Source organism: Eutrema salsugineum, unplaced genomic scaffold (genome assembly GCF_000478725.1).
Source record: "Eutrema salsugineum unplaced genomic scaffold, Eutsalg1_0 scaffold_2, whole genome shotgun sequence".
Taxonomy (NCBI): Eukaryota; Viridiplantae; Streptophyta; class Magnoliopsida; order Brassicales; family Brassicaceae; genus Eutrema; species Eutrema salsugineum.
In genome coordinates this window covers 8,570,264-8,591,517 of record NW_006256829.1, presented here as the reverse complement: position 1 = coordinate 8,591,517, position 21,254 = coordinate 8,570,264, and the positions used below count along the sequence as shown (strand labels likewise).

At 36.4% G+C, this 21,254-nt stretch overlaps 6 protein-coding genes across 6 annotated transcripts; 5 read left to right on the top strand and 1 right to left on the bottom strand.

Annotated features, from left to right (window-relative positions):
• Positions 1–6,246: 6,246 nt before the first annotated feature.
• LOC18017974 (ras-related protein RABA2d) lies at positions 6,247–8,330 on the bottom strand. Its single transcript, XM_006400932.2, has 3 exons — positions 8,141–8,330; positions 7,817–8,008; positions 6,247–6,863 (listed from the first exon to the last, which is right to left on the bottom strand). The coding sequence occupies exons 2-3, from the start codon at positions 7,979–7,981 to the stop codon at positions 6,375–6,377; spliced, it is 654 nt and encodes a 217-aa protein (XP_006400995.1). The 5' UTR covers positions 7,982–8,008; positions 8,141–8,330; the 3' UTR covers positions 6,247–6,374.
• Positions 8,331–8,973: 643 nt separating this feature from the next.
• Positions 8,974–10,540, top strand: LOC18017973 (elongin-C). Its single transcript, XM_006400931.2, has 3 exons — positions 8,974–9,172; positions 9,641–9,746; positions 10,298–10,540. The coding sequence occupies exons 1-3, from the start codon at positions 9,067–9,069 to the stop codon at positions 10,374–10,376; spliced, it is 291 nt and encodes a 96-aa protein (XP_006400994.1). The 5' UTR covers positions 8,974–9,066; the 3' UTR covers positions 10,377–10,540.
• An 885-nt stretch (positions 10,541–11,425) lies between these two features.
• On the top strand, positions 11,426–14,597 carry LOC18018542 (subtilisin-like protease SBT4.11). The gene is made up of 9 exons (XM_024156089.1): positions 11,426–11,527; positions 11,621–11,715; positions 11,807–11,898; positions 12,318–12,570; positions 12,766–13,249; positions 13,353–13,450; positions 13,559–13,771; positions 13,863–13,974; positions 14,051–14,597. The coding sequence occupies exons 1-9, from the start codon at positions 11,426–11,428 to the stop codon at positions 14,264–14,266; spliced, it is 1,665 nt and encodes a 554-aa protein (XP_024011857.1). The 3' UTR covers positions 14,267–14,597.
• Positions 14,598–15,801: 1,204 nt separating this feature from the next.
• Positions 15,802–18,960, top strand: LOC18018541 (subtilisin-like protease SBT4.13). Its single transcript, XM_006400929.2, has 10 exons — positions 15,802–15,930; positions 16,026–16,120; positions 16,222–16,313; positions 16,398–16,650; positions 16,803–17,289; positions 17,371–17,468; positions 17,567–17,782; positions 17,875–17,986; positions 18,063–18,270; positions 18,371–18,960. Exons 1-10 carry the CDS (start codon positions 15,829–15,831, stop codon positions 18,916–18,918), a joined length of 2,211 nt encoding a protein of 736 aa, XP_006400992.1. The 5' UTR covers positions 15,802–15,828; the 3' UTR covers positions 18,919–18,960.
• A 549-nt stretch (positions 18,961–19,509) lies between these two features.
• Positions 19,510–20,138, top strand: LOC112086826 (subtilisin-like protease SBT4.11). Its single transcript, XM_024156772.1, is given in 2 exon segments — positions 19,510–19,798; positions 19,801–20,138. Coding segments are annotated over 2 exon segments (627 nt in total).
• A 547-nt stretch (positions 20,139–20,685) lies between these two features.
• LOC18018540 (putative defensin-like protein 110) lies at positions 20,686–21,050 on the top strand. Its single transcript, XM_006400928.2, has 2 exons — positions 20,686–20,779; positions 20,887–21,050. The coding sequence occupies exons 1-2, from the start codon at positions 20,686–20,688 to the stop codon at positions 21,048–21,050; spliced, it is 258 nt and encodes an 85-aa protein (XP_006400991.1).
• The last annotated feature ends 204 nt before the right edge of the window (positions 21,051–21,254 follow it).

Here is a 21,254-nt window from a genome sequence, read left to right as displayed (position 1 = left end):
TCACTCCCCTTTAATCCTTACATTTGCCGTTTGTTTATGAAAAAATAAAAGAGGAAATTATGGTGATATTTATATATACTTCCTCTGTTCAGAATCATTTGATGTTTAAAGTTTTTGCACACAATTTAAAGATTTATTTAATTTTTATTTTTCCTATACTAAAAATATTATTTATAATCCATTTAAATATAATTCAGCCAATAAGAAGACAATCTGAAGAATATAAAAGGTCAAAAACTATAAAAATTTATTAAATTTTGCATTAAAAAGTGAAAACATCAAATAATCCTGAACAAAAAAACCTTCTAAAACATCAAATAATTCTGAACAGAGGAAATATTAAATAGTTGGATAATAAAAAAACATAAAGAAATTGAAACCATAATCCACATTCGAAATCTGATTATTTTGTTCAAAGTTACCCATTAAGCGATCTAATATAAAATATTCTCGGATACGTCTATCTAGGGCTGGGCAATAAAACCGAAACCGAAATATTCAACCGAACCGAACCGAATTTTTTCGGTTTGGTTCGGGTTCGGTTGTCGCTAAAATCCGAATGGTTTTTAAAGCTGGTAATTTTCGGTTTTCGGTTCGGATCGGTTATTATACTGATAACCGAAATAAACCGAATTAATTAAAACCTAAAATTAAACCGAAATAAACCAAATAATCTCAAGCCCTAAATTATCTTAAGCCCACCGATACTTCATCTTCCCCTTTCTGCAACTTCAATCGACAAAATCTCTACTCTCAAACTAGAATCCCGAAACCGAGCTGGTCCTTTGCCTTCTGAGACGTCGAGAAATCGATCTCAGGTAAGTTTTAATTTAAGCTTTGTTTATGTGCTTTAGCTTGTTTGAATTATTTATCTGCTTTAGCTTCATAGCTTGTTTGAATCGATTTTGTTTAGCTTGTTTGTGTTGAACTTATCAACGACAACTTCCAAAATTTTGGTCTCAATTATGATAATTACAAAGGTCTGATCTCAATTAGATAGCATAATTTTGTAGTTTGTCGTTGTCTAATTTCTGTCTTTTGCTGGTTTTTGTTCTCTGTTCTTAATCCATCTTTGATTGTTTGAACTTGGGCTTGAAGTAGCCATTAACATCGATTCACAGATGTAATCATCTATTTTCCTTTTTTTGTTGCTAAAATTGTTGTGATGTTCTTTTTCTTCTTCACGTGCAAAGACCATAACGTGTCTTTGGTTTCTTATACTTGGTCTCACCACATGTCTTTGATTGTTTGAATAAGATACATTGACACAAGTAATGACACGAGTCTTTAACAATGACTCTCATTGTTTTTTTTTTTAATGTTTATAGGTATTGCCGTATTGTCTCTGTCTTTGTCTTTGTCTTTGTTTGGATTTGTCTTTAAAGAAGATTCTCATTGTCTTTGTCTTGATTTGTCTCTGTTTTTTTTAGATGGATTCTTCATCCGAACCACCTGTTGATAACACAAACACTGACGACCATGTTGATAAAGATCAAGAAGAGGACACCAGTCGAGGCAAGCAAAAAAGGGCAGATTCAGGAAAAGATCCCGATCCACAAAAACATAAAAAGCTCCTTGACCCAAGATCGGATGTTTGGAAACATTTCACAAGAACAAAAGAAAATCGAGACAAATGCACATGCAACTATTGCCAGAAGTTTTACTCTTGCTCAACAACATCCGGGACTTCTAATTTGAGAAGTCATCTTGGCATCTGCAAGCACTTCAATGCATTTCAAGAGGGTTTAAGTCCGAGAGAGGGTCACAGTCAATCTGTCATAACTCCGACTGGTGGTCTGGGCTTTGCCAAGGTTCCAGATGATGTTTTTCATGAAGCGACTAATGAAATGCTTGTGATTGGAGAGATGCCATTGTCTTTTGTAGAATGTGATGCATGGAAACATTTCTGTCAGAAGGTGAAACTGTATAAGCCTCGGTCAAGAAGAACATCAACAAGGAAAATTGTTCAAATGTATGTGGAAAAGAAGAAAACTCTTCAACAATACTTCAAGGATAACAGAGTTCGAGTTTCACTAACAACTGACATCTGGACTTGTCAGCCAACAGGTAATGATTTTCATTTGTATTGTTTTCATATTTAAATTGGTTTTGGTTCTTTTTTTGCAAAAAAAAAACTTTATAATCGGTTTTTTTTTGCTGTACAGGTGCGAGTTATATGGCTATCACAGCACATTTTGTTGATGAATTTTGGAGGCTTAGGAAGTTTATAATTGGGTTCAAGCACATCACAGATCACAAAGGTCAGACAATTTCAAGAGTTCTTTTGGAATGCTTAGCTGAGTGGGGTTTAGAGAGAGTATTCTGTGTATCTGTTGACAATGCAACAGCTAATAGTTCTGCCCTTAGGAAATTTCACCGTGAGTTTAGCTTGTTGAATCCTGAAGCGTTTGTGTTGGATGGGGATTACATGCATATCAGATGCTGAGCTCACATCATAAACTTGATTGTGAAAGATGGGTTAACTAAAATAGATTCTAGTGTGGATGCCATTCGTAATGCTGTTGTTTATGTGAGATCCCATACGAATAGGCAAAGCTCTTTTGAACTAAGAGTTGATTCTGGGAAGCTGAAAAGAGGAAGTCTACCTTTAGATATGAAAACCAGATGGAATTCCACTTACACCATGCTGTTTAAGGCTCTTATTTATAGACCAGCTTTCACTCGGATGGAGAAAGAGGATCGGTTGTACTTAGAGTACTTTGACGAGTTAGTGAATGGGGAAAAACGAGTTGGTCCTCCTTTGGAATCTGATTGGGAAAAAGTTAATAGGTTAGCTAAGTTCTTGGTGATTTTCTATGATTCTACTTTGGTTCTCTCGGCATCAGAAACTTGTAATGCATACAAGTGTTATGGAGAAATAGTGACAATAGAGAAAGCGCTAATGAACCTCAAAAAGAGTCCAGACGATGAGCTTAGGAATAAAGCTGAAGTGATGTTTGATAAGTTTGATAAATATTGGGATGGGATGAAAGATTTGAATAAGCTGTTGATTATAGCTTCAGTATTTGATCCTAGGAAAAAGATGGATATGGCTGATTTGTGTTTTGAGAGATTGTATGGTGAAGGCAGTTATGATGCAAAAGAGATTCGTCAATCAACTCTTATAGTTCTGCGGGCAATGTTTGACGAGTACAGTCTTAGATATGCGCATAAACTGCCATCTCAAACACAAGCCTCTCAATCCAATCAAACCCACTCTTCAGGACACTCACAAGATAGGATGGAAGTTGGTGAAGATGATCTTGGTTTAGGATATGAAAGGATGGACTCCATATACAAGAAAAAGGTTGCTGAGACCAGAGTTCATGATACAAGAGATGAACTAGATAGGTATCTGAAGGAGCCTGTTGACAATCCGAACATCATGGTTGGAACAGAATATGATGTGCTAGACTGGTGGAGACGCAATGCGATGAAGTTCCCAATATTATCTGAAATTGCTAGAGATATTCTTGCAATGCAAGTGTCGTCTGTTGCTTCGGAGAGTGCTTTTAGCACATGTGGTAGGATCATTACTCCTTATAGGAGTTGTCTAACTCACAATATGGTTGAAGTTTTAATGTGCACAGAGCAGTGGTTGAAACAAGACCTTCGATGCAAAGAAGTTCGATATATGGTTACAAAAGAACAAATCATGGCCGAATTTGAAAATGAGGACAAGCTTATGAGAGGTAATTTTCATCATTAGTCTATTCAGCTTATAACATTCTAAATTACTAATGTTGTATTTTTTTCATTGTTCGTATATGCAGAATTTCATTTACAAGGATACTTGACTCAAGATGAATGATTCTCATCTTCTCATCTTCTCAAGAATCAGTACTAAAAAATTAATGTAAGTCTCATCTTTTTTTTTTAATAAGATACATGATCTCTTGATTTCATATTCTCAAGATGAATGATTCTCATTGTTTTTTTTTATGTTTATAGGTATCAGATGCATTCTTTGAAGTTTGGAATTTGGAGTTTAGACTTGGTATGATTGGAAGTTGGAATTTCGGATATATTGGATAATTTTCGGTTTTTTCGTTTTTTTTCGGTTGTTTCGGTTTTTTTGATTGTTTCGGTTTTTTCGGTTTACAAAAAAACCGAACATCCATTACCACCAATTTTTTCGGATTATAATCGGTTGTATAATAACAATCCGAACCGATCCGAACCGATCCGAACCGAACCGAAATCATCAAAATAACCGAATGGATATTTAATAAGAGAACCGAACAACCGATTAACCGAAAATATCGGTTCGGTTCGGGTTCGGTTAACCGAACGCCCACCCCTACGTCTATCTTTATGTTTAGCTCTTCAATGAATATGAATTTTTGCAGAGAACGGTTCTTTACCTGGTATTTGATCGTAGTAGCCACTATCAAAATATAGTTTCCAGTCATTTCTTATTTTCCTTTTTGAACTAGCTACCACCTAAAAAATATTTTCCTCTCACACAAATTGATATAGCAATTAGATTACTAATCAATAATTAAGTTACCACATTAAACAAAAATTAACAGATAAATCAATGTTGAAAGCGTTTTGGTCAAATTCAAAATAGAAGGGGATCTGAAAGTATACATGCATGTAGTTGCAGATATGCATGTAGCTTCACTTAATAAATCCAAGAAAAGAAAACAAGAACTAAACTAAGAGAAACTAACACAACATTCATGAGATGTTGAAAACGTTTTGGTTCAATCCAATATAGAGGAGTTGAAATTAGTGCAGATATGCATGTAGCTTCACTCGAGATCTCTTTCTCCTACGATCAGACCTAAACACACACACACACACAAAATAAACCATAATAACGATTTACTTTATATTATATAAAGTAGATTTGTAATTCCCAATATTCGATCCTGTCATTACCATTTATCTTCACTCCATACCCAGTGAGCAAGAGACTGTCTTTGGAATCTTTCATGATTCCTTGCTTCACAATCAACAGTAGGTGAATATATTACCTACACATATTTAAAATACTTGAAAATTCATATCAAATTATAAATATAAAATGATTAATTAATCTAAATACTTACGTGTCTCCATCGAAATCGTCGTAACTAGGCAAACAGTCGATTGTGACCAACTTCTCGAAGTCTTCATTATCTTCATAATTATGAAATTTGGGTATGTGATGCATATCATATCATCAACATGATTTTGTTTTTTCATGAAGGGATGGCGTTTTCCAAATGGTCTATTGCACGACCACTGATTGTATGTCTTCTATCAACACCGTTCATGAGCATCTCCTCCGTGATAGGTTCCCTGACACCTCCACTTATTTTCACCAATGAAGCATGTGCTCTAGTAAGAGCTATACACAGAGTCACTAGAGTCGTACCTAAACTAATATAGATTTTAAGCAGAGCAAAAAAATGATTGTACAAGAATATGTCATATGATCCAAAAACTATATAAAATAATAAATATGTAAAAAAATCAGTCTACTATGTGAATATTGGTTCAGTTTTCAGTTTAATTGTGTAAAAAAATTAATTCATAAATGAGTTTTAATAAGTTTTTGTAGTAAATCAAATTTTATTTTAATGTTCGTTGAATCAAAACTTCAATGACTTTTCAAAGTTTCATATATAAAAGTATTCTATGAACTGAAATTTTTTCTTTTGTAATTTTTATTCTATGTATTATGTTAGCAAAAGTTACTAAATATTAATTATTAGCAAAAAAGCACACAACATGAATTGACCGAACTATTTAGCAACATGAACTATTTAGAAACTGATATGTGTCTAATGATAGAGGTTCTCAAGAAGTTTTCATCATTTTTTTTTGAAATTTTTTTTAATAGGTTTTAAGGTTGAAATACCCAAGAAATACCCAAGAAATACCCATTGAGATACCCCTATGAAAATGTTCTTAGATTTACGCAGCTTATTAATATATATTTTATTTATTTATTTTGGTTTAAGCTGGAGTTTTTGGGCTAGGCTTTTGTTGCGGCCATGACTTAGGTGTCTTATTAAGCCATCTTCTTGTATGCTTTATTAACACGATAAAATCGATCAAAAATTGTTCAGGTGGTATGTATATTGTTTATACATGGTATCTTTCATTTATAAATTTCGTCCCTCATATTTACTAAGGGTGGGATACAAAGAAGAGAAGTATGCAAACAAGCTTTTCTTCCCATTTGTTTTTTTAGTTTCTTTTTTCTCTAACACAAATGGTTAGACAAACTACCGAAGTAAATGAAGAGAAGTATTCTACACGGTTTTGCATCGTTATATATCACCAGCCAAAACTTGAAAAGTAAAGAGAGAAGAATAAGCAAAAGAAAACGAAAAGCTTTGAAGAGGAGGAAAAAGCTTTTATAAGTTTTTTTTTTTCAATTAAGTAGAGCAGCAACCTCTTTTGGCGGCTCCAGATGTGTCATCAACGTTAATCGTTGTTCCTTGACCAGGAATAGCGGAATTAGCAGCCTCTGCTTCTTGAGCAGCCAACGCCTTTTTGCTGATGATGTGGTAAATCTCTGTTAACACGGTTTGAAATGCTTTCTCGACATTGGTGGCTTCAAGAGCAGATGTCTCCAAGAAAGAGAGACCTTCTGCCTCAGCTAGAGTCTGACCATCTTCCTCAGCAACTGATCTCAAGTGGTTTAGATCTGATTTGTTCCCAGCCATCATGATCACAATGTTGGAATCCGCATGGTCTCTAAGCTCGCGTAACCACCTCGAGACATTGTCAAAGGTCTGTCTTTTTGTGATGTCATAGACAAGAAGTGCACCTACTGCGCCTCTGTAATAAGCGCTTGTGATGGCTCTGTACCGCTCTTGACCTGCAGTGTCCCAGATTTGAGCCTTAACAGTCTTTCCTTCAACCTGTATAAACCGTAAGACAATCACAAAAGACACATAATAGCAACTGGTTAGATCTCAGAAGCTGAAGCATCCCTGCACTTGGTTTCAAGCTTTCAGATTGCTGATTGTAGGAAACTATTACATGTTTTAAAAAATAAAAGACGAGCCTGACCAAGGCATTCACAAAATCATCTTGATGTATATGCACGTAACTATGCATCATAGCTGTTTCTGGAACTTAATATTCTATGAGTTGACTTTTTGATGGATGGCGGGTTGACTTATAAGGAAAATAATTATTTGGGGTCAAGTTGCGGGAATATTTTTGTCCATTGGCTCCCTCCACCATTCATTCATTGACATAAAAAATTAACAAAAGCATTAATCATGACTCATGGCCAACACATCTAAGATATAAAACTCTCTCAGATAACAAAAATAAAATCGTACCAAATGTCATAACAATGCACCAAACATTAAACTATACAAATCTTAAGAAACCACAGGACCTTTCACTTATGTCTTGCCCTTTAGACTGACCAAGAAACATATGTTAAGGATGCAACTACAAAAGATTCAAAAAGCAAAATTAGAACACAGTCGCATCATATGAAACTATCATTGACCTTAATTTTCCACAACCAAATGATGAGATCATGAAGCTGATAGGAAACCAAAAGGAACAATCAAAGAGGAAGTAAACACCTCATGGGTTTAGGGCTAAAACTAGTTGCCAACAAAGAGACAAGACTAAAAAAAAACACCACAAATGGCAGATCCTAACACATAGAGATCACGTGAAAAATGAAAATATAGCTTGAATTGACACATGGCAAGATCACAGACGCACCCAGAAACAAGATTTCGTTCAATTTTCTCTGACACTGATGAGACTCATCATTGTGTTCATTCTCCCAAGTTAATTCGCTTTAAAACATAGATAAGCTGGGCAAAAGATAAGAAACTGGAATCACCTGAAGAGTTCTTGTGGCGAATTCAACACCAATGGTGGACTTGGACTCCAAGCAGAACTCATTTCTAGTGAATCTAGACAAGATGTTCGATTTCCCGACACCAGAATCACCGATCAACACGATCTTGAACAAATAATCGTAATCCTGTTCTACTCTATGCGCCATTTTTTTCCTCAGCAAAAAGAAAAAGACCTGTACATAAACATCCTCGAAATCAACAAGCGATCTTCACAAAAACAACATCGATATCATCATAGTAAAAAGTCGACGGATCCATCGAAATTAATCCGAGCCCAAAGCAAATCAGAAACGAAATGAACATACCCTTTTTAATTTCCCTGCAATTATGGCGGATGAATCTTGAAAAGCGAATTTCACCGTCTTCAGATCTGCTTCAGGATGAGATTTCTCTTCAAGGAAACACTCTCCGATTATGGAAAATTTTGAGCCAATTGAGGAAATTCTGGAAAAGAGTTTTAATGTTTTCCCTTCTTACAATAAATACGTATAATATACGTATCTATGGACTATGATGTTCGTATATATATTATATTGAGTTGATAGTTGATACGAACAAACGACGGCGTATTTAAAGATAATGACAAAAGGGCCTAATCCCATACCGTAATGACTGTCATGTTACATGGTTACCAGCCAATTACTATGAGAAACGTGGGCAAAGTATTTTGAAATGATTGTCTTTCTCTAGTCTAATGATTTTCTATATTTTACATTCTGGCATGTGTTGGTGATGCTCTGTTGATTGATCATTCAAGGATCAGTACAAAGGATAATATCATTTTTTATTACTCATACCAATTTTTTTCTTCTTATCTCGTGACTAAACATAACAAATTCACCATATCGTTTTCTTTTGTATGTAAAATCTGATTGTTCCAACTATTGATAACATACCTTTCACGGATATTTGAGTGTTTTCTCTTTAAATGTACTCTTTCTCAAATCTCCGAAAGAAAAACATGGAAATAGTTGCGGAATTTAGAATTTTTGTGTTGATATTCCATATTTGTTTGTTTAGACGTAATATAAATCTTTTACTTTATAATATTTGTTGCAGGTAGCAAAGCAAAAAGGCCGAATAGGGTATTTATAGTGGGCCAAATCGTGGGCCTGCTTCCAAAACCGATTACTAGTTTTTGGGATTAAATCCGCGAGTTAAAGTCACGCGCGGTAGAGAACAGAGGAAGCCAAAGCCGACGCAGGGAGAGAGAGAGGCGACGACGACGAAGATGAGGGAGACGGTGAAGTTGATAAGCATGGAGGGTTTCGAGTTCGTCATCGACAGGGAAGCCGCCATGGTTTCTCAGACCATCCGAAGCATGCTCACTTCTCCAGGTTTTTCCTCTTTTCTCTGATTTCCTTTTTTTTTTCTCTCTCTTTTATGTAGCTGGAAGATTAGTGATCGTAATCCCGATTCTGTTCTTGGGATCTTACTTGATTTTGATTTAATCTGTCAAATTTATCTAATTTGGTTATGAATCTACATCCGTTTGAGCGAAATTTTACGAGAGACTATGCTCAATTGGAAATTCAATTGCGTAATTGAATCATCCGATTTTAACGAGGAAGCAAATCCGAATCATAAGTTTTTTCTTTTCATTTTTCATGAGATCTTTCTCAAATCAATGGATGAGAAAGTGAGAATGTAGTTATTGACCTCGAATTTTATAGGGCATGGAAAAAGAAATGATCTTGCAGTAGTGCATTGAGTGTTTACCATATTAAGATGTCGAAAGTAGATTTCAAGAATCTCTCTGTTTTAGATGCAGAGGAAGAAACTCTGTTGTTTTTTTATTGCGGCAGGTGGTTTTTCGGAATCGAAAGACGGTGTCGTGACTTTCCCTGATATCAGCACCACAATTTTAGAGAAGATCTGCCAGTACTTCTATTGGTCTCTTCAATACTCAAGGTCCATTATCTATTCTCACTTGGACCTCTTTCTCTAATTGATCTTTAGAACACGTCATTGTATAGCCTCTCGTAGTCTGTTTTAACATAGTCAGAATCTAATCACCATTTGTAGCTATCTAAGTTTCACTTAGTGGATAGTTCGGTTTAGAGAAATTTTTCGATTACCTATCTCAATTTTCAACTCTTTATCTACTTTGATCTCTAGGACATGGCATTGCAGCCTCTAGTTGTCTTTTGTCAGAATCTAATCGTTGTCTAAGTTTCACTTGGTGGATAATTCAGCAAGAAGAATATCCCCTAGAAAATAGATTCACTGCCAACTCTTTACCATCTCTCATATCATTCATCTCTCAGGTAGATTTCACCATTAGGAGTTTATAGCGATTGCGGTATTAGGGAATGTAATGTTTTAAGCCATCCTGCTTTAAGAACACACTATAGCTGTTTTCTAGCTGACGGATTATAATACGCGAATCAGTTTACCTCTTTCAGTACTCTGCTGTCTCAAATCTATTTTTCTTCTTCTTATAGTCGTCTTTTGTCTTACAGAGGCAAAGAGACAGAGTTCCACATCGAGCCTGAACTGACTTTGGAGCTGATGATGGCTGCTAACTATCTTCACACTTGAAGAGTTAAAATGATAAACTCTGCTGAATCTTACTCAAATAGTATAGTTTGGTTTAGGCCTGGACATAAAATGTAAGTACCTGGATCATTTGTGTGGGAACATATATCTAAAACGCTGTTATGTTTCGTTTCCTTTGATATTAGACTTACCAAAGTTATACCATTTATAAAGAGAATACAAATTGATACGCAAAAGGAAAGTGCTCTTTTAGTAAAGAGCTCGTTGTTCGCTGCAAACAAACAAACGAAGGTCGAAAATGTCTTTTGCTCTTTGCCAAAGATGTCACATGTAAGCTCTGCACTGCAGACTTGGCCCAGCTTGCTTCATCTTTTAACTGCACAAGTCAGAACACTTGCATCACTTTCATTCAAATATCCACATTCTCAAAATCAAGGTTGTCTAGGCACATTTTCCAAGACGAGGCTGTTACTTCTGCCTCTCGGCTCCAAACTATTATCAATCCTATGTCACGCCTTGATTTCGGTTTGTTTTTTTCTTTGAGATTTTTAATTGGAACTCACAACTTCTCAATGTCGTTAAAGATTCCATAAATTTGATGACTTGCGACATCCTCAAAAGAAAAATAACTTTCTCCTGTAGTAATAACTGTATTCTATTTTACCATGCGTACGCAAAAAAAAAAAAGAAGTTTGATTGATACGCGAGTAAAAAAGAAATTATTGTGTATTTTTTCGCAAACTAGTGATTTATACAATTATGTTCTGCTTCATATCTTTATGGAATTGGACAAAAATCTCTCTCTCATTAAGTTTGTTTTATAAAGGTAAAACATTGTCCAATTATTGCAAAAGTGGAATTTGCTTCATTACCTTTGTTGGATAATTGGAAAAAAAACCTCTCTCATTAAGTCTGTTTTACAAACTTAAAAGATTATAAGACTAGATTTTATCCTAACAAATTATGAAACATATAATCAGACGAGTTTAATTAGACTTTTTCTTGACTTGGTCCATGTATGGTAGGTTCTATATAAACATCCCACCTTGATCCCCATAGGAATCATAATCTAACTTTAGCCAATTTTATAGATGGCGAAAGGAGGAGCTTTCTCTAGCCTCCTCTCATGTCTCCTTGTCTTGTCGTTCTTAAGTTCAGTCTTAACAGTCACACATGACCATCAAGATAAACAGGTATATTATTTTATAGAGCTAGATATGCTCATCCATTATTAATCATCATGCATGATGATTACGTTGATAAATGATGATTATCGTTAAATGAAGGATTATATCGTCTACATGGGTTCACTTCCGTCTCGAGCGGACTACACACCAATGTCTCATCACATGAGTATTCTTCAAGAGATCTCCGGGGAGAGGTCTGATTTGATTAATTCATATATTATTCCCTATAATCATTATTTCTGTAAATGATGAGGATTCTAACAATGACATATAAGATTACTCTAGTTCGATCGAAGGTCGTTTGGTGAGAAGTTATAAGAGGAGTTTCAACGGGTTCGCCGCCCGACTCACTGAGTCAGAACGAGAACGTATAGCCGGTGAGTGTTGTTCCAGACCCGTATAGTCTCTAAGGATACATTGATTATTTGTTATTCACTTACTCTTTAGTTTTGTTTAAAAAATATATATATGATAACTATGGCCATTTATATCTGGTTTGTGCTTACCATTTAGCGTATGTGTCTTTTCTAAATGATCCATAACCTAAAGTCAAATGTATAAGTTAAATTTTAACGTAAAATGTCATACGCAAACGGAAGTAAGTATTTGCAAATTGCATTTGTGTCTTGCAAAACAATATTATGAAAATACTGAAACTCTATTTATTTATTTTGTTGTTAGAGAGAAACTGGTACTCTTTTCTTTTTTTAAATAGATTCTCTCTGATTTTTGTTTCCACATGTAAAACCAATAAGTTGACACATTCAAAGCCTAAAACCCATTGTGCTACTGTTAGATATGGAGGGAGTTGTGTCTGTGTTCCCGAACAAGAAACTAAAACTCCAAACGACGGCGTCTTGGGACTTTATGGGGCTAAAGGAAGGGAAAGGGACAAAGCGAAATCCTACAGTGGAGAGTGATACTATAATCGGAGTCTTCGACAGTGGAATCTGGCCGGAATCTGAAAGCTTTTCCGATAAAGGCTTTGGCCCTCCTCCAAAGAAATGGAAGGGCACTTGTGCCGGCGGCGAAAACTTCGCTTGCAATAAGTAAATACATTTTTCTCTCTTTTTAAAACTCTTTTAGATGTTTTGGAAGTTGATCAAAAACTTCACCTTGTTTTGCGTTTACAAGTAAGACTCTACGTGACTCAGAAGGTTTTGACGTCAGGGGTTAAATCAAAAGTCTTCTTTTTTTTTCTTTCTTTTTGGATAGAGAGATTGATCTGTTTAGTCATTTTACAGTAAGCTGATTGGGGCAAGACACTACTCACCAGGAGACGCTAGGGACAAAGGTGGCCACGGTACACACACGTCTTCTATTGCGGCTGGAAGCGCAGTCGCAAACGCCAGCTTCTTTGGTCTCGGCAGTGGAACGGCGAGAGGTGCCGTTCCAGCCTCCAGAATCGCGGCTTACAGAGTCTGCGACGGAGAGTGTAGAGATGATGTAATGCTGTCTGCGTTCGATGACGCCATTGCCGATGGTGTTGACATCATCACCATCTCTATAGGTAGTATTGATGTGTACCCGTTCGAGAAAGACTCGGTCGCTATTGGAGCTTTTCACGCTATGTCCAAAGGAATCCTCACTGTGAACTCGGCTGGTAACAATGGTCCATATAAGGCCTCGATTACGAGCTTAGCACCGTGGCTATTAACCGTTGCAGCTAGCACCACGAACCGTGTGTTTGTTACCAAAGTGGTTCTTGGTGATGGCAAGACACTTGTCGTACGTATCAAGTAACACACTCATTTATGTCATCACAGTATCTTTTTCCTTTAATATTACTAACCTATTCTTTTTGTATTTTTTTGTTGGTTTGTATTAATAGGGAAATTCAGTGAATGGTTTCGATCTGAAAGGAAAGAAGTTCCCTCTGGTGTACGGAAAATCTGCTGCTAAGTCTGCCTCACAAGCGAAATGCGCAGAGTAACTTCCTTAACAAGAAACACCATGTGTAAAAGCGTATGACCTAGAAAATACTATTTAATTTCTGATTGTTGATGATGAGATTTGTTTCTTTATAAATATTTTCAGAGATTGCACGCCAGATTGTCTTGACGCATCCTTGGTGAAAGGAAAGATCTTGGTTTGCAAAAGATCTTTTCCCTACGTAGCATATTCAAAGGGAGCCGTCGCAGGTATTTTTGAAGATGGCGGTTCAGACTGGGAACAAGTCAAGGGTTTACCTTATTCTGACTTACAAGAAGAAGACTTTGAGTCTCTCCTCTCTTACTTTAACTCCACAAAGTAAACATTAATCTTCTCTATATCTTGAATCATACGCTTTGTTGTGTATATACTTCCCTTAATTCTCATTTTCTTGGGTTTGATTCTTTAGTTCCCCAGAAGCGGCTGTCCTTAAAAGTGAGGCAACCTTTAATCAGACAGGTCCTAAAGTTCTTTCCTTCTCTTCTCGCGGCCCAAACATCATTGTTGCTGATATTCTCAAGGTAGAAATGATATGGGTATGCTTAGATTAATCTGTTTTTGTTTGCCGATCTGAGAAAGTGGTGAATGAAAATGCAGCCGGATATAACAGCACCAGGACTGGAGATTTTGGCTGCATATTCACTTACGGCGTCACCGTTTTATGACGACGCCACACATGTGAAATACTATGTTGAATCCGGAACTTCAATGTCTTGTCCACACGGTGCAGGCGTAGCCGCCTACGTCAAGACGTTTCATCCTGATTGGTCCCCTTCCATGATCAAATCTGCCATTATGACAACAGGTGAATAAAAATTACATCTTAAGAAATGCGACTACCGTGAAACTCATCTCCGGTGACCAAAGAAGACTACATTGCCTTCCTCTGCGGTATGAACTACAATGCGACTACCGTGAAACTCATCTCCGGTGAAACCGTCACTTGCACGGAAAAAATCTTACCTAGAAACCTAAACTATCCATCAATGTCGGCTAAATTGTCGGGATCTAGTAGCCCCTTCACCGTCACTTTCAACAGAACCGTCACTAACGTTGGTATCCCAAACTCTACATACAAAGCAAAAATTGTATTAAATCACGGATCTAAGCTCAACGTCAAGGTTTCACCTAGTATTCTATCTATGAAGTCTGTGAACGAAAAGCAGTCTTTCACCGTGACTGTTTCGGGCAGCAAACTCGAACCAGAACTGCCTGCGTCTGCAAATCTAATCTGGTCTGATGGGATTCATAATGTTAGAAGCCCCATTGTTGTTTATGCTGGTATATTCCCATCATTATCACCATAGCTGTCATCATCCCCATGGCCATCATAAAATCATTAGTATTGTTGTTATTACATTCTATGTTTTCGTTATTTGATTGCTATATATATGTTTTATCGACTTCCTATTTGTGATGATGTCTTACAACATGGAATGAGATAATTCAGCTTACAACATGGAATGAGATAACATGTTATGTTTTCTCATCGGACATGTTCTTTTTTTTTTTTTTTGTCTTTTCGACGTTGGAATCGTCAAGTTGATCCGCATATCGCACATGGCGTGTGATAGAAAATCCTAAAGATATTATATCAGCTTCGTTATTGCTTTCTGAAAGGGAAAAATATGGGTATTTTCAAATTTTCATCCTAACGCAGATACTATGAGAATCTTTGAGATGATCCAGTCCAAATGTGAATGCTATAGTTTTGCCTCTATTAATTAGATTTAAATAAATACTAGGTTTTGTAAAATAATTAATGAATTATAGACATATTCATTACGGTTAATTACCCCTGAAACTAAAATACATTGACTGGGATAAAACGTACTATAATAAATAATTTCCATGTGACGATATGTAACGTTCATTCACCATATCAGCTAATTAAACTGCCTTAATAAATAACTCCAATATATTTTTACCACGTGGTAAATAATATAGATAGTCTCAGATTTGTCTTTTTCGTTCTTATTCTCATAAATGTTTAAAATTTTAAATGAACGAGGAAATATTTTTCTCAATTGTGTAATATTTTTATCTTTTACCATTTAATTTCTTTATAGTAAACAAATCGAAAACCAAAGAGAATGAAATTTTCTTTCTTTCTCTAATTGAGTTCAATTAGCTAATAAGAAAATGTGAACACAATGTCACGATTTAATTGATACAGATACCAATAGAATCAATTATGGTAAAAGTTGATTTGATTTAAAACAACTAAAGACACTAAATCAGAGGAGTTAAATTTAGATTCTATCAATTTGACACGGTGCATGTATAATCTCTCATATATATGCATCATTACATGTTGATCTCCATAGAAATCAAAAGAAAATTTTGCAGTAACTTGTAATTCATCTTAAAAGAAAATGATGAAATTACGAGCAGCTTCCTCTTGCATCCTCTCCTGCCTCCTTGTCCTGTTCTTGAGTTCAGTTTCAGCAGTCTCGGATGATTCTCAAGATAGACAGGTATTATCATCATGATCGCTTGTTTTTCCATAGACTGTCCGTTCTACATGGTGATAATGTTGAAATTGGTGAATGATATGATTCTATCGATGAAGGTGTATGTAGTTTACATGGGTTCACTTCCTTCTCGAGCGGACTACACACCAATGTCCGATCACATGAGTATTCTTCAAGAGATCACTGGAGAAAGGTGTGATTTCATAAGAGTATTTAAATTGATTATAACTAGTCATGATTAAATAATCAATTACGTAAAGAGAAAGATTATAACAAGTGATATATATATTATAGTTCGATCGAAGGTCGTTTGGTGAGAAGTTACAAGAGGAGTTTCAACGGTTTTGCTGCTCGACTCACTGAGTCAGAACGAGACCGAATAGTCGGTGAGTGTTATTCAATCGAGACAAATTTATACTGGAATGGTTTTAAAAGGTTTAATAACTAAACCGTTTTCATGTTTTGGTTAGAAATGGAGGGAGTTGTGTCTGTGTTCCCGAGCAAGAAGTTACAACTCCACACGACTGCGTCTTGGGACTTTATAGGTTTAAAGGAAGGAGATAGGACGAAGAGGAACCATACCGTGGAAAGTGATACCATTATCGGAGTCATCGACAGTGGGATCACGCCGGAATCTCAGAGCTTTTCCGACAAAGGCTTTGGTCCTCCTCCAATGAAATGGAAAGGTGTTTGTTCCGGCGGCGAAAACTTCACCTGCAACAAGTAAGTCTCTTAAAACTAATTTTTCTCTTAAAAGATTAGTATTGTAAGTCGAAGCTAGAGATGTATTTTTGAGAACCTGGAAATTAGTTTGAAAATTATTCTTGATTGCAATAATAAAAGTTACTGTTGTTGATCTATTGATTATTTTCCAGTAAGTTGATTGGGGCAAGAGACTATACAAGCGAAGGTACTAGGGACACTGAAGGGCATGGTACACACACGGCGTCCACTGCGGCTGGAAACGCAGTCGCAGACACAAGCTTCTTTGGACTAGGCAATGGAACTGTAAGAGGAGGTGTTCCGGCCTCTAGAATAGCCGCTTACAAAGTCTGTGACCAAGCAGGATGTAGCTCGGAGGCTCTCTTGTCTGCGTTCGATGACGCTATTGCTGATGGTGTGGACCTCATCACCATCTCTATCGGAGATAAAAGTGCACAAAACTTCGAAAATGACCCGATCGCCATCGGCTCTTTCCACGCTATGACCAAAGGGATACTCACTGTTGTATCTGCTGGTAACAGCGGTCCGAAAGATAGCACGGTCTCGGCCGTAGGGCCGTGGATGTTAACTGTTGCAGCCAGCACCACGAACCGTGGGTTTTTCACCAAAGTTGTACTCGGAAACGGCAAGATACTTGTCGTAAGTACCAAGTAACACTCTCATTTGTCTATCATCATTGTATATTTGTCCCTATTAATTACCAATGACTGTTGTTAACAGGGTAAATCAGTGAATGCTTTCGATATGAAAGGAATGAAGTATCCATTGGTGTACGGGAAAGCTGCTGCATTGTCTACTTGCGATGCGGAAACCGCAGAGTAACTTGTTCCCCAAGAAACACTATCTTGATTGTGATCACCTAGAACCTTTTTTTTCTTCCATATTTCTAATGTGATTAGATCAATTTATTTTTCAGGCTTTGTTATCCAGATTGTTTAAATAGATCATTTGTGAAGGGAAAGATCTTAGTGTGTGGTAGTCCCCGTGGTTTGAAAATAGCTGAATCACTTGGAGCTGTTGCACTCATTTTCAACAGCTCTAAACCAGACGTTGCCTTTATTCATCCTTTACCTGCTTCTGGTTTATCAAAAACAGAGTTTGGATCTCTACTCTCTTACATTGAGTCCGCAGAGTAAACAATCATCTTCTATTTCCTTTATACATATGCTCCAAGATTCTCCATCTTTACCCTGAATTCTCTGTTCTCTGTGTTTGTTTTCTTAGTTCTCCACGAGCGGCTGTTCTAAAAACCGAAGCAATCTACAATCAGACATCTCCTGTTGTTAGCTCCTTCTCTTCTCGCGGTCCAAACACCATCGCTTTTGATATTCTCAAGGTAAATATACAAAACATTTATGATTTTGATCCTATTTATTTCTCCGGTTTGAGAGACAATGGTGTATGAATTGCAGCCGGATATAACAGCACCAGGAGTGGAGATCCTCGCTGCATATTCACCTTATGGTGAACTGTCTGAATATGACACTAGACATGTTAAGTACTCTGTTCTCTCTGGAACGTCCATGTCTTGTCCGCACGTTGCAGGTGTGGCTGCGTATGTCAAAACGTTTTACCCTAAATGGTCTCCTTCCATGATTCAATCTGCCATCATGACAACAGGTAAGAAAAACTGTATTCGATTTTTTTCCTTTCTTGTTCAACAAGTAACCATTGTTGACGCTCTGTTCTTACATGGTCTCTTAACTAATAATCTTTGCAGCTTGGCCTGTAAATGCTACTGGAACTGGCATCGCATCGACCGAGTTTGCTTATGGGTCTGGACATGTTGACCCTATAGCTGCTTTAAATCCTGGACTTGTCTATGAGTTGGACAAAGCAGACCACATCGCGTTTCTCTGCGGCTTGAACTACACTTCAGATGTTCTTAAGATCATCTCCGGTGAAACTGTCACTTGTTCCGAAGAAAAAAAAATCTTACCAAGAAACCTCAACTATCCTTCAATGTCAGCTGGAGTGTTACGATATAATAACTCCTTCACCGTAACTTTCAACAGAACCGTCACCAATGTTGGTACACCGAACTCGACATACAAATCAAAGGTAGTCCCCGGTCACGGATCTAAGCTCAGCGTCACGGTCACGCCTAGTGTTCTGTCTTTTGAGACAGTCAACGAGAAGAAATCGTTCAAGGTAACTGTTACAGGCAGGGATCTCAGTTCAGAACTGCCTTCGTCTGCAAATCTAATCTGGTCTGATGGCACTCATAACGTCAGAAGTCCCATTGTTGTTTATACTGATGGTTACTAATGAAGCATAATCAGTTCCCCATCGTCATCCAAAATAAATCTTTAATCCAAAATAAATCTTTATTATTGTTGTTATGTTTCTTTATTTCGGGAACCCTTCTTTATTCAATGATGGGTTTTTTACCTTTTTTTGTAACAAATTCTATGTTGGATTTATCAGAACATGCAAATGAGATAATCCAGATATTAATTGTGCTTTTTTACTCATTTCTTGTTCTAATCAACCTGAGTTCTTTCGAAATATCAAATCCAAACTGTAGACAAGTGGATGAAAGTATGTATACGAGTACAAATTACTACAAAAAAAAAAAAAAACCGATTACAATTGAATGTTCAGAAATTAATAATACAAATTCGACCACTTAGTAAAAAGAGATCCTCGCTGCATTTTCACCTGAGGCTTCACCGTCCTCAAGTGTGTTTGACACAAGACGTGTTAAGTACTCTGTTCTCTCCGGAACTTCCTTGTCTTGTCCACACGTTACAGGCGTGGCCACGTACATCAAGACGTTTCATCCTCAATGGTCTCTCTCCATGATAAAATCTGCAATTATGACAACCGGTAAGCAAAAATTATAACGTGGAGTGAAACATGCATACTTTTCTTGTGCCCCAAGAAAGCCATCAACCTTTGTTTGACACTCTGTTCTTCTTTGGTCTCCTAATGAATTTCGCAGCTTCGCCGATGAATGCTTCTAGAACTGGCTTTGCATCAACCAAGTTTGCTTATGGAACTGGCTATGTCGACCTGATATCTGCTACGAATCCTGGACTCGTATATGACTCGACTAAAGCAGACTACATAGCCTTCCTCTGCGGCATGAAGTATAATGAAACTACCGTGAAACTCATATCCGGTGAAGCCGTCACTTGCACTAGAAAAAAAAAACATTACCGAGAAACCTTTACTATCATTCAATGTCGGCGAAATTGTCGGGATTTAAAAGCTTCTTTAACGTGACTTTCCACAGAAACATCACCAACATGGGTAAACCAAACTCCAAATACAAATCAATAGTTGTCTTAAATCACGGATCTAAGCTCCACGTCAAGGTCTCGCCTAGAGTCTTGCTTTTTCAGACGGTGAACCAGAAAAAAACTTTCACGGTAACTGTTACAGGCAGCCATCTCGACTCAAAACTGCTTTCTTCTGCAAATCTAATATAGTCTGATGGCACTCATAATGTGAGAAGCCTCATTGTTGTTTATAAAAGTAAGTGAGATTGTCGTGGAGTCTTAATTATCTGACTCGTCCCCAACTCCAATCTGGTCTGATTGCATTTAATTATAACTGACAGATTTATTGTTGTTTTAAAAGAAGACAGATTAGTTTCGAAACAAATTTATTTTACAAGGCTCTCCTTTGTAATTTCTTCAACAGATTTTGTAATTTTTTTCAACATGACATTTCAACATAATGAATAAAATCAACAAACTAATGAAATTATGTTTTATTTGATAAATTAACAATATATTTATTTTGGGAATTTTCTCTTAATTAATATAGCAAATGAAAACTTTTCAACGAATGTTCAAATGTAATTATGTGTGAAAATAAAATTTCTTTATTTTTCATTTGACTATAACTCTAAAGACATTTGACTATAACTCTAAAGAAGTGAATCAGAAGATTCTATACAAATTTATATCTCAAAAATTAAATTAGAAGATTCTATTCCATTTTATGTATGTTTGTGTTTTATATATAAATTTGATCAGCCTAAATGAAGAGAAACCCGTAAACAATAAGAAAAAAAGATATCATAAAATGGCTATCACCAAGAAAAATTTAGTTGCATTTGCTCTCACCATCCTCTTTATCATATCTTTTGTCCATTGCCGTACCTCTGATAGCACTACTGGTACTGGCTTATCATACTCTCTACTTTTTTTTCTATATTTATAGACATAATTTTATTGTTTTTGATGAATGTATATATCGGTTTAATGATTATATATTATTCATTAGGTTTTGGCATAAAGGAGAGTGATTATACTTGCTACACATTAGCTCCGTGTGTAGGTGGAGGGGAAAGAGGCTGTACCGCGTTTTGTACGAGGATGCATCTGAAACCAGGGCCAGGCCAAGGCCGTTGTAATGCTGACAACATATGTTGTTGTGCTATCAATTAAGTGTACTTCTCAGATGAAATCTTCTACACAATTTAAATGATAATTTCAGTTGCTTTCACGCGGTTTTTTAATATTTATTAAGAAACTTAAAGTGAACGAAAACTTGTACCAAATCAAAAATTAATCTGATAACCACCTAGCCGCTAAAATTTAGAAAAATAAAAATTTATGATTTTTTTTTGTCACAGAACGAATAAAATTCAT

Coding starts and splice junctions, on each gene's coding strand:
- LOC18017974 (XM_006400932.2), bottom strand. CDS start 7,981: ATGGCGCATAGAGTAGAACAGGATTACGATTATTTGTTCAAGATCGTG. Junction 6,864..7,816: donor TCGCCACAAGAACTCTTCAG/GTGATTCCAGTT, acceptor CGGTTTATACAG/GTTGAAGGAAAGACTGTTAA.
- LOC18018541 (XM_006400929.2), top strand. CDS start 15,829: ATGATGAAATTACGAGCAGCTTCCTCTTGCATCCTCTCCTGCCTCCTT. Junction 15,931..16,025: donor ATGATTCTCAAGATAGACAG/GTATTATCATCA, acceptor CTATCGATGAAG/GTGTATGTAGTTTACATGGG. Junction 17,783..17,874: donor TCTTACATTGAGTCCGCAGA/GTAAACAATCAT, acceptor TTGTTTTCTTAG/TTCTCCACGAGCGGCTGTTC.
- LOC18018540 (XM_006400928.2), top strand. CDS start 20,686: ATGGCTATCACCAAGAAAAATTTAGTTGCATTTGCTCTCACCATCCTC. Junction 20,780..20,886: donor TACCTCTGATAGCACTACTG/GTACTGGCTTAT, acceptor ATTATTCATTAG/GTTTTGGCATAAAGGAGAGT.
- LOC18017973 (XM_006400931.2), top strand. CDS start 9,067: ATGAGGGAGACGGTGAAGTTGATAAGCATGGAGGGTTTCGAGTTCGTC. Junction 9,173..9,640: donor AAGCATGCTCACTTCTCCAG/GTTTTTCCTCTT, acceptor TTATTGCGGCAG/GTGGTTTTTCGGAATCGAAA. Junction 9,747..10,297: donor TGGTCTCTTCAATACTCAAG/GTCCATTATCTA, acceptor TTTGTCTTACAG/AGGCAAAGAGACAGAGTTCC.
- LOC18018542 (XM_024156089.1), top strand. CDS start 11,426: ATGGCGAAAGGAGGAGCTTTCTCTAGCCTCCTCTCATGTCTCCTTGTC. Junction 11,716..11,806: donor CAAGAGATCTCCGGGGAGAG/GTCTGATTTGAT, acceptor AGATTACTCTAG/TTCGATCGAAGGTCGTTTGG. Junction 12,571..12,765: donor GAAAACTTCGCTTGCAATAA/GTAAATACATTT, acceptor GTCATTTTACAG/TAAGCTGATTGGGGCAAGAC.